This window comes from Clinocottus analis, unplaced genomic scaffold (genome assembly GCF_023055335.1).
Source record: "Clinocottus analis isolate CAN_PGR_092001 unplaced genomic scaffold, fCliAna1.0.p SCAF_2, whole genome shotgun sequence".
NCBI classification, from domain to species: Eukaryota; Metazoa; Chordata; class Actinopteri; order Perciformes; family Cottidae; genus Clinocottus; species Clinocottus analis.
The window spans coordinates 22,661,428-22,673,933 of record NW_027175931.1 but is presented as its reverse complement, the minus strand read 5'-3'; the positions used below and the strand labels follow the sequence as shown (position 1 = coordinate 22,673,933).

The 12,506-nt window shown below is 39.8% G+C and overlaps 1 protein-coding gene across 4 annotated transcripts in view; it reads left to right on the top strand.

Annotated features, from left to right (window-relative positions):
- cntn5 (contactin 5) overlaps nt 1-12,506 on the top strand; it is a 103,660-nt gene that overhangs the window by 46,917 nt on the left and 44,237 nt on the right. For 3 of the 4 annotated variants that reach the window (XM_068584379.1, XM_068584380.1, XM_068584378.1), the window contains exons 4-5: nt 3,990-4,113; nt 4,216-4,391. In XM_068584379.1, the coding sequence (XP_068440480.1) occupies nt 3,990-4,113; nt 4,216-4,391 (300 nt within the window). Of the gene's footprint in view, nt 1-2,773; nt 2,840-3,989; nt 4,114-4,215; nt 4,392-12,506 lie in introns of those variants that run through there. The other variant, XM_068584381.1, reaches the window with a different exon arrangement.

The following is a 12,506-nucleotide window of genomic DNA, read 5'->3' as shown; positions in this document are numbered from 1 at the left end:
TGCATGGTCTGCAGTGACCGGGGTCGTGCCCTTTGTGAAATTGAAATGGGATCATGGCAATATCCAACTCTCTGTGCTCCTGTCAGGATAGACACTATAGATATGACGGATATCTTTGTCAAAAGGGAAGATTAAATATCCCAAACACCAACATGGAAACACGCTGTCATACATCTACATGGGTCACTTACTCACATCCTGTATAACAGTGTAGTATAGTGTAGTTACATTGTAGAGGCTATAAGGACATAGTAAAGCATTCATTTGCAATTAATCACATCGCATGGACTGGGTAATTAGTGGACATTTGAAGTAGCTGCTGAATTAGCAGAACAGATCTTAACAGACATTAAAAAGAGGCAGGGATAAAATAAATCACAATAAAAATGTTGTCATTTAATTTTTGCCTTTTTTCATTTTTTTTGCTCGTCTTTTCCCTTTTTGCTTCTTTGAGCCTCTCTGTCAGCCTTTTTAAACTTTTTTTTTCTTTTCTGACAGCATTTTCAATACATGGCCACAAAATAACTTGCATCTCTATAACCAAGGGGAGAGTAATGTCTCTCCATTGTCAGTGATGACAAGGGAATTATATTGTTGCACTGGATTGATGTTCTGTGAATGAAATGGATGCCAAAAAGTAATACACCTTTGATGCCTTCGACTGCATGCCACTTTTTTTGGCTCCGTGACTGGCAGATGGGCCCGGCACTTGAAGTTGAGTGATTTAAACAACTTCAATGCCTGTTTGTATTGTATAGATACACACAGAGCATATGTCCTGATGCATTAGAGTTGTTGTTGTTTTTCCATCCAACTCTTTAATGTTTTCAGATGGCCACAGGATGTGTTGCAGGAGGCCACAGCTACATTAAGCAAGAATTAAGCAGCATGAATTTAAGATGAACTTTGTCAATGCGATTTATTGCAATATGGGACACCTCCGATTGAACTGATAAAATTCAGATGTCAGCGCTTGAGTTGTCTATTGATGAACTATTTTGCCGTCAATCTAAGAAAGCATAGAAAGGATAGAAAGCATAGTAAGCATAGAAAACATAGCATTTTTTCAAAGACAGAACCGAGCCATAAGTCAGTACAGCGCAGTCAAGGAAAGAGCCCAAAACGTATTGATTTGGCTTTGTGCTCTTAAACACTGTAAATGTAAACAATAACTGTTAAATTAAAGCCAGTGTAAAACTTTCAGATTTAGTTTACAACCACATCAGAGACACATTGTGGGAATTGTTGACCTTTTTTAAGTTTCAATTCGCGACTGTAGAGTGAAGAAATTAATGTTCACTGTGACATAAAGTGGAACTGGAAGTCGTCATGTTTAACGATATCTAATGCTTTGCAGTTAATGGTCTCTGACCCACAGCCACCACAGCAGACACGCAGTATCCTCCTCAGGGATTCTCTGCTGGGCCTTGACGCTACCTTAACTCCTTTAAACGGACGCCCTATTGTTTCGTTTGAAATAGAGATTATTCCATCATACAGCATACAAGTTTGAACAGGATGGCTCCAGCATGCTGGTTTTGTTGAGTGTGTGTAGGGCTACTCCATGGATGGATGGACAGAGCTTTGTAAAGAAATATAGAAACCTCTTTCTATTTGTGAGCACTAGAAAAACAGACACGCACTGAATTGCTTTGCTTTATATGCACAGCAAGGTTTGCAACTTAATATCGGTTAATTTCCCCCTTTGATTAGGGTATAATTTCAAAAGCTTTTGATTTCCCTGTGGAGCAGTAAATTGCTGACAAAGCGTTGGTGAGATAATACATACCCTGAGGAAACCAAAGGCCACAATTCTTTATTTTGTCATCAGATCATTCATAAATGTTAAGAAGTACTTAAGACTGGTGACTTGCATTGTATAAGTTATGAACCTGATAAAATGTAATATACACCTAAATGCTTTAAACAAAGAAATAAAATCTATACTGTTAGAAATTTAGCTGCTGCATTGCGCCTTCACAAAGAGTGCATCATTAACTGTCTGTTTACTGGGCTTATACTCACCATACATTATTTCTCTCACAGAGAAACAATTCTTCTGAAGAACACAAGATGTCTTTTGGAGAGTGGAGGGTATGAAAATCAGGGACGAAATACACTCTACCGAAGGAACCCTTCTACAATAAGTGCATCACTTCTGTGATAACAGAAGTCGAGATGAAAGAGTAGGGCACTCTGAAGGAACAGAAGAGAATTATAACACAGAGTATGCAGCAGAAAATATATTGATTTGTGGATGCAACTACTACTTCAAATCACAAGCAGCTCCTGAGATTATGAAACATGGCTCAGGTGTGCTGTTGGTATTAAATAGCATTTTATAAATTGTATGTTACACAAGTGAGCTGGCAATACATGTGTTACTGCAAAAACACATGCTCTGCCAATGCTACTTTTTACAGTAATGTTTTTTTTGTGTTTTTTTTAAATTCTGCAACACATCCTCTGTCTGCATGCCATGAGCAAGTTAAATACGTATTGCTTGGCAGGCTGTCAATAAATCTCATTCCTTTAATTGTTAATTCTTATTTTGTTTTGTAATTCATTAATTTGGTTATTTACTTATGCCTTGGACCTAGTTGCTTGACACATCTCAATTGCGGTACAGTGGTCTAAAGTAGAGTTGTTTTTTTCAATACAATAATAATAACATTTTACAATAAGTACTCAATGATATGTTGCTCTTAAATGTCGTTTAAAACTAATCAAACCCTTTTAAACTGTCTTCTTCCAGCCACTAAAACAACAAAAGTGTGGCAGCACTTCCTTTGCAACCTATATACGGCACAACTGATGGCAGATTGCACCCTGAGCATCGGTAATCACTCAAATGTCAAATTACTTTTGGGATGCTTTTACTCTGCTATGACATAAACGCGATGACTCCGATATGAATGGGCAAAGATAAGAGCTTCGTACACTAAGTGTCCAGAATTGACCAACGTCTGAGCCCCAAATGGCTTTTTAACCACAGGCTTGTTTAATGTCTTGTGCTTTTCCTTACAGAGCTTGTTAAATAAAAAGAAAATAGAGGCCTGCCACAGACTATTAGGAGATTAGGCAACAATGTTGACAAGAATGCCTGACAAACAAAGGATGGATTGGATTGTTGGAACATGTCTTTCCTCTTTGAAAAGGGGCTATTTTCAAATGGCAGGGTGGTCGAATTATTCCTTAAAGGAAAGGACACATATGAATGAGAAAAGATGATGAACAGCTTGTTGATTCAAAGGTACAAACGGGATCTTTGTAATGTTACTTAGGTACTTTCAGTTCACTGTTTGAACATATGCGCTTTAATGTGAAATGTTAATCGGGGTTGTTGTGGAAAAAAAAAAAAGACTTGCACGTTCACACTCGAACCCGGCCAGGACTATTGCTGCAGAGCTCACGCTCAGCGTGTTAAGACGCGCGCTAACAGCATCGTTCGCTCACCACTTGGCACCTCAAGGCAGACGACAGTGAGTCCAAAAGATGTAAAAGGTATTGGATGATAGCTTTGAGGTTGAGCTTAACGGAATCACGTCCGACCAGGTTAACTGTTTCACTTTGAACATGAGAAGTTATTATTTCTCTTTCGGAAGTACAACAGCCTCCAGGGTTCCTCGGCAAAGAAACAAATTTACACTCTGGCTTTGAGGATTGCTCGAATAATTTCCAATGTTGAGCAACCAAATCAGTTCTACAGTCGAGCACAATAGTGTTATCACCTGTCAAAGAATCTGCTGTCTGCTACTGAATGTCATGTTCGTTATTGCTGTTCATAATTCCCTCTCGGTATGGAGCAGCACATCTTCCTTTTCTCTTGTTTCCTATAATATAGGTTTCCGGGGGAGGGGGAGCTATGAAGTTGTACTAACCAAACTGGGGAATAATAGAAAAATTAATTGAAAGTTAAAACTGAGTGCCGCTCATGATGTGTTGAATGCAATCATCCTTGTCTTCATCTTTTCTTATTTCCCTCGAAGAAATCGAAGAGTTCGGGCCTGTTTTCATCCGTGAGCCAGACGATGTTATTTTTTCTTTGGACTCTGATGAAAAGAAAGTGATGATGCACTGTGAGGCACGAGGGAATCCACCACCCACATACAGGTGTGACATATGTCTCCTAATTGCAGTCCTACTTTCACAGCTCATTAGCGTGTCATTCATCACAAATGTATTCAAATCTCCGATTCTTCTCATATTTTTCAGTTGGTACATCAATGGGACCGGCGTGGACGCAAAGGCAGACTACCGCTACAGCTTCATTGATGGAAATTTCATTATTACTAATGCAAGTGAGAGCAGTGACTATGGGAAGTACCAGTGCGAAGCGGAGAACAGCTACGGGACCGTCCTCGGTCGAGAAGCTCTTTTGCAGTTTGCATGTGAGTAGACTTAAATGTATTGATACAAATATTTGTACAAAATGTCTAATGTTTTATTATGTACATTCTATACAGTACCATGTACCTCTGCATGTCTATTTTTTTTTAGAAAAGTTTTATTGTTTTAGTCTTGAATACATTCACAAAGAAGACAAATATTATGCTGCGAAAAAAAAAGCCGCTGAATAAATTTCCGGAACAAGGTGTATTTTTCTGAGTTCTCATACCGCCAATAATGGCATCAACCAATCACATATTTAAAATGTGCACTATTGTGTACAACAACGCAGATGACTTTCAACCCTATCCAAGGCAGCACAAGCCAGATCCACGCCTCCCATTTTTACCTTTCACAATAAAAGCCCAAGACATATACACTGCATAACTGTTTACAAGAGCGAACCTAAAATCATCATTTTTCTAACATAAAAAATAGTTCACAAATTGCTTAGGCGGGACAGTGTAACAATATAATTCAGACTGACTGCCAAACGCTGCTCTGAATTAATAGGTAGTTGGTTATTTGCCTACGTGAATCTATTCAAACCAATTATTTAGAAAATTGTTGCAACTTTTCCAAATCGTATCACTGCTGGTATGGATATCTTTTATGCAAAATATTGGAGAATTTTGCATTTCCGTGTTGTTTATCCGTCACGCCGGCGGTGTGTAAAGGCCTTTAGGGGGGGAAGAAGATCATGGCTCTCATATGAAGCAAATAATTAGCTGCAAGCTTTGTGTCTCTCTGAGTTAAAATAAACCTGTTTGGTTCCAGGGGTAAATAAACACCACACTGTCTACAGTAAGGTTTTTGTTGCTGAGTTTAGTTCCCACCGGCTACATCTGATACTGTTGAGTTGCACTTCTAACAGGGTATGTGCCCTCAAATGCCACGTCTCAATGGTAAATGAGAGCAAAAAAGCACATTCCTTCCCCTAGTAATCCCCTGGCCCAACTCCAGAACGTCATCACAGGCTACGGCAACACAGAGAGACACCGGGGGCGCTGTGCTCAGAGGAAAATGCATTGTTGCTTTTCTCTGCAGTTTCCTCAGGAGCAATGACCATAATTGCATTATTGGCATGTCTCCAGGGAGCTCACTGTTGTAGCTCTCTAAAATGTTGCTAGAAGGTAGAGTACACACATAGTCTCGTGTTGTTGTAGGGACTCACAGTTATTACAGGTATGACTTTGGAAACAAATGCCTAGATTAGCCTGAAACTATGTAAACAGAAAAGAAAAATGGAGGTTTTTTTATTTTTTATAAAAGCTTGTTTTCCTTCAGGCCAACAGAACCTTTTTGTTCTCTTTTCCTTCACAAAGTTTCATGTATTTCAATGTGATCATAAAAAAACAAACAGAAGAAGACATAAATTAAATATAAGTCAGACCGCACTGGCAGGCAGAAATGCCCAGATGGTAAAGCACAGCTAGCACTTCAAAAAAAATTGTTTATGAGGGACAGAAGCTGCATCTCAACATGTACACTTATCTTTCCTGTTAACCGTCCAGATCTTTTCCACCCCCTCGCTCTACTCAATGGTCAAATCTGTTACGGAAAATTAAGCATGCTTGAAAATTAGCAGTGTAACATGTAGGCACTCATTTATTAGTCTCAGTTTGTTTGACTCACAACGGGAACGGTGTGCTCGGTAGAGTGCAAATCTCTTTCAGGTGGGTCTGCGGCGACCACTCCCGTGATGTTTGACCGTCTTGACCACGAGCCTATGAGACATGCTTTCACCAGAATCCTTTCAATCCATGCAGCTGTCTGCACCAGCTGCTCTCAGCGTTTTGTGTCTCAGGTCAACTTCTTAAAACGATGATCAAATGCATCAGTGTTGATGGAAAAAAATAGGAAACACTACAGGACCGACATTTATGTCTTACCAAAGCATGCAACAATTCCTCATCCTGAGCACTAATAGGATTACAAATTGAAGCAGTTGATCTCCTACCGGTCAGTAAAGAGGAGTGAGGAATATTGAAGGTGTTTTAAAAAGTGTGAATCACCGCAACCACGAGAGTTGCCGAGGCAAACAATCATAGATGAGCAAAACAATATTAGACTGATGGATCTGGTATTGCTAAAATTAGCCATGGACAGACAGATAGACAGAAATACATAAGCTCCTCTCATGTCTGGCAGAGATAACAAAGCTTACTGAATTACAGATGTGTCATAAATCGCAAATGGCTGCCCAGAATTGCACTGTATCACTAGTTGTTTTTTTTCTGTTTTCCTCTAAATCAAAGGATTAGAGATTGTAACTGAATATTTATAAAGAATGACATCACATTGGAACGATTAACCTTCCTTTTCAGCAGCAACCAACATGACCACATAAGTGTCTCAGTGTAGCATTTTAAGATTCACCCCCTGTAATGGCTGCTTCATCCTGGCTCCAAGAAAATCTGAATATATTAAAGTAAATAAAAATCAAATCTATCTTTTCAAATCCAATTCAGTTATTGTTTTTGTTGTTTTATTCTGATTAGCTGTTGTCCTGGTCTCTATAATTAATTGCTATTCAACTAATGTGCTTTTGTAGAATGTTAGTCTCAGAGTCTTAAAGCATATGAAGGCTAAAGCCGAAGGTGTGTTTGGGGTCGTGTTTCTTTGATTGGCAGTTGTGTCCACTGAGACAATGGCCTCTTGTTCGTCGCACAACAGCTTCACCCGAGCCACCTTTGCACAAAATTGGATTTTCTTTTTCTAATAGCAGACAGGCCAGTTAGTATCCTGTTGTTGGGGGTGCATTACACGGCGTAATGTGGAAAGATGCAGCACAGACAGGCTGTGCCGAGTTCAAGGTATTACAGCAGAAATGGCCTATAATCGGCTATAAAATTATATCATTATTATTCCGCTATGTTGCCAAATCGCATCATTTCCTCGTAGAGCGGCACAGTAGCACATTTTCTGTGGCCTGGGGGGTTTTGAGGCACAGCTCTGAAATATCACTCACTGAATAAACATGTGTGGCTATCTCAGTTGCACTATTGAGTCAGCAACAAATACAGCATCTTACCAGCTGCCGTTGTGTCGAGATATGAAGATACAGCCGGAAATGAAGGGAATTAATGATGGTCTGTTTGTGTAATGGTGGAACGTAGTATCGTCATACTGTAGAAGAAGTATGATCTAGTTGTGGATGTAGTTTACATACTGCGAGTATTAATATCGCAAATATGGATTTAGAGGATATTTGCAGGTGGATGCAATGCTTTAAGTATTACACATTATTAATTTAGAGAAAAATCATATACATCTCCTAAAAGAGCTTAACTTGAAATTGACATAGCGCTTTAGTTTAGCAAACCTTTTCGTCCCATCTCGTCCCATGACCACATGCCGTCCCCCTTTCACTCCATCTATATCTGTTTACTGCATACATACATACAGAAATACGCGCATGATGGGATGCGGTGTCAACAACCAATCACATTTAGTTATAACGAAACATGACAAAACAATCCAACAAACCTGCGGCACTAAAACACTGCACACTGAAGAGTGCGAGCTACAATCAGAAGAAACACTAACTACCGTTAAGTTCGTAACACAAACAGCTGTTCACTAACCAGATGCTGTTCTCTTGAAGACAAAGTCCATCCTCTTATGTTCATCAAACAGTTCAGAGATGCGGTTGTACAGTTTATCGGTACGCTTCACTCCCAGTACCAGGTCCTTCCCGATGTCCATGCACGCCAGCCGCTCGACAGTGGTCGATATTAGGATCGCCACCGCCATACGTGCCCTTACCCCTTTGTGAGAAAGGCGTTCTCATTAAATCCCCAACCAAGTCCCTTTCTCCTCCTTCAGCCATTGAGTGTGAAAAAAAACTAGACCAAGCAAAACACTAAAAATGTCATAACTTGTTTCAGCCTGAACTCTTCTTAATACTACTGAGTTATGCTAGCACCTAGGTAGCTTTCTGTTGACAGAAGTCCCGCTGGGCCACTGATCAATCACACCGCATGATAGTAAGAAGTAGTAAAAAACATCTTCACAGCCAGTGCCTCAGTCTCAGAGCAAGAAAAAAAGAACATTTCATGCAACATTTTTTAGCAGCAGATGTCGACAGGAGTTGTGCAATGAGAAAATAAGCTAATAGGAAAAAATAATTATAATACATTTAATGTATTTGTGAAAAATTATTAAATTATTAAATAGCTATAACTCTATGATTCTGTTTAGGCCAGCAGACAAGGCTGAGCTGGCCCTGACGGCCCACCACTGAATTGTGTAACGGCCTCACGCTCGGTCTACATTTCGTTTAAAGTGCGGCTCTTCAAACGGCGAGCCACAGAAACAAAGAGAGGTACCCCGCAGCACGCATTAGGATGCAGACGCCTCTCTCTCTTTTTCAGCATAACAAATGGCGAGCATTTATCACTCAGTGTGGAGCTCAACTTTTTCCTACTTTTTCATGTCGGCACTGCACATTTTCAAGCATAGGCACAGTAGTCGACTGCTTTAATGATACACACGGGCAGTTCTCTGCCTCATGAGCCGAGTGTTTAAAAGAATTAATTATCTGCTTTTACATGTTGCGTAGACTTGAAGTAGAATGATTAACTTTCTTAAGTTATATTCATTGAGTTTAAGGCGTCACGAACATACAGCAGGCTCCTTGTAACTCGTTTCTTTAGTTGGGGAACATTAAACGGCTACTAACAAACGACACATCCTGTGTTTACAAACACAGCATGATAATTTATAGGGATCTGCAACTTGCTCATTATGGAGGTTCCAGGTCAGATTTCTGCCTAAAATACAGAGCTGCACTTGAATAAGTACAATGTTATAGTGTTAGCTAACTGCACAAGAAAATAATGAGTTGGGTTTGATTTGTTCAGCTGTTGCTGGCTTGTTTGGTTTTAGAATTCTCAAGTATATTAAAGATTTATGGGGGAGGTTTTAAGATTTTGTCTGCGCATACGCCATAATCTCATACGTTAGTTGTTGTTTGTTTTTTTTTGGTGGGGGGCGGGGGGGGTCTAATTTTTACTGTTATGTGTCTGCAGTGTGTTGGGACTGGTTTGGCCAAAATACATTTTGGGCACTGGCCGAAGTCACGTCCTTATTGCGTCACTCATCCTCTCGTCCGCAGGGTTGTAAAATCAAGCTGTGGAAGTGAACACCGCCCCGTCTCGTACAGAGACTCAGGGGAGAGGTAGAGCGGACCAAGTGCCCAGTGCACGAGAAAAAAGTTCAACCAAGGCTCAAAGTATTCTCTCCACTGGTTGCGTACTCTGCACCAAAGATGTTTCAGTCGGATGCCTTTTTTTCTCTCACTTTGTTTTGAAACCCTGAGCCGCTGAACTCACACTTGGGCTGTTTTTCAGCCGGGACTTTGAAGGAAGCAGGCAGAGAGGAGGCCTCTGATCTCCCTCCCTAAAGAGTTCTTTCTCTCCCTGCAGACGTGAGTCTGGCTGAGGCTCAGGTATCGAGCCGCTCTGAGCAGTACAGTAGTAATGAAATTAATGGGATGCTTTGACTCGAGCATTGGAAGGTACACACACACACACACACACACTTTTGAAATGTTCTACAAATGTGGGTTGAGCAGTGGTTAATGCCCATTAATTGAATTCATACTGATCTTGAAATAACTAATTTGCATCGAGCACCTGCTTCCGCGCTTGCTGCAATTTTCATCACTGCATGTCTGGATAATGACCATGCCGTTTTCACATGATTATAAAGTCATTAATATGGACTCACTTACATAACTGCAGTTTGCAAAGGGAAATAAGAGGTCAGAAAGTCTCAACCCCTGGTTCCATAACATGAATGTTTCATGTAAGAATTAGATATACTACAGATATACATATTGAGTCTTACATCCACTTGGACTTGTATTTCTTTTTCACATTTCCTTGTGAAGTGTTTATTGCTGTGGGGCTTCAACATTGTACTCACTTGATCCTCGCTCAGCACTGAAGGACATGTAGTTTTTGTTTGTTTGTTTTCAGTCCCAGTGGTTGTTATTGCTCATGCGAACTATTACTTATGTATTTTAAACAACTTGTGTTGATGCTGGGTGAAATGTAAAATGTGTAATTTCCCGTGTGCCAAAATCTTTTTCAAGGAAAGACCTCCCCTGTTACTGGGTGATTTCAACACAAGTGTAATGGGTCTCTTAAACTGGATATACCATGTTGGTGGAATTGTTATCGTGCTCCATAGCAGCAGTTGGTTATATAGGGCAGCAAAATGGAAATGCATCAATATTTATTAAATAAGGCAAGCCTTCTAAGAAGACTTGTGTTTCCAAAACATGTATCTCTGGCTGAATAATTGAAGGGGAGGAATATCTACAGGAACACACATACTCACAGCTGTTCACTGCGTTGTTATACTTCAGCAGTTAGATGTAAAAACACTCAAGTCAGTCGTTCTTCGACAGCTGGTTGTTTCTGTCTTTGATTGATTTATTCAAGGATACACTTCATTTTCAGGTGAAAAGTTAATTTGGTGTTTTGTCTATTTGCACATTAAAGCTAGAATTGCCCAACATCGATCCACAAATTTGGAAGAAATGACACGGTGGTGACAACTGCCGGTGAATAATAGTGCACACGATGACAGTCAACGGCTCTCCACCCTTATACTCTGGTTGCAGGTTGTTAGAACCAATAAATCAGCACTTGTCCCACACAGCCAATGCAACAAGATAATGGGATTGAGTATCGCCAGTCAGGTTCCAATATCCAAACACATCACAATGCATCCAGTTTGAATGACTCTGCATTAACAGTCCAATGTGTTGGAAATCAATTTAAGGTGAAAGGTCCTTTTAAACAACATTGGGAGCAATGAGAGGGTTAATATCCTCATTTCAGGAAGTTTAGCTTTGTGTGGAAACGCCTGATTTCAAGTACAGGAAGTGGTCTGCATTGCTGATTAATCTGTAGTGAAAAATTAATGCTGCAAATCCAGGTTATACGACGGTTTACTCTCTTGGTTTATTCCACTGAAGACGTACAGTCAAGCACATTAAATATGTACTCTACCGCTAGCTTTTTACAAGGTTGAGTTATTTGTTGTTACCATTTTTTTTAAATGATTCAAATTAACCTTTTGTTTTGTTAATTTTTCCATAAATACTTTTTTTCTTAATTTTCTTCCTTTTAAACTAGAATGTTTTTTTTAAACGTGCTGCTATCAAAACAGAAATACAGGAACAAATTATCTTCAACAATACATGGAATATGATGAAAGCCATGAACTAGGATCATTATTGAATGTGCCAGACATTTTAAATAAAAGCACGTCCCTCGGAGGCATAATTATCCAACGGTCCCAGTTTGATGGTAAACAACACTGCCTCTCAAAGTGATGAAATAAAAGTGGTGGATACAAAGAGGGCACTGGGTCAGAAGCCTGTCGCTGTATTTCCACACTTTGGCATTGCTTCAACTGGAAATGAATCAGATGGTATCGGGGTCTCAAAGGCTGCGGTTCTGGGATTTCAGATTAAACCTGCTTTGGTCTACTGTCACGGGGAAAAAAAACTAGGTGAAAACAACAACTTTCACATCAGAACATTCAAAATGATGACGGCAAAGGAGTTGGGTTCAGAAAAAGTCATATAATATGACGGCTGATTTAATCGAACAATTCATCTATCAGGAATTTAATTAAGATTCATTCTAGTCAATTCTAGAGCGTAAAATCAAAAAAAATAATTCAAAACAGCAATCCTGTAAAAATCCGCATTTTCCTGACAGCTGTGCAAATGTTATCTGAATAAAAGATCAGTCAGCAATAATTCTCTTTTTACACTTAGACACCCGTTGAAAGGAGGACTGTTATTGAATGAGCATTTTAACAACTTTAAGGGTTTCCTTGTCTTCTTGCTCTGGCCAAGGCTTCACAAGCTTCGTTCTTTTTAGACACTTTTACATAAAATGCATGCGGTGCACATGCAGAAGACGGTAGAAGGTAGTGGATTAAAGGTGTGGAGCGTGTGGTGGTGGTGGATAGGCAGGTGAACAGTTTGATGCCAGAGACCCACAATGCAAGGGTGAGAAGGTCTGGACATAACTAACTGTGTGTCAACTATAGACTGTGTATATTTTGACTTTACTTTGCAGTAGCTATTG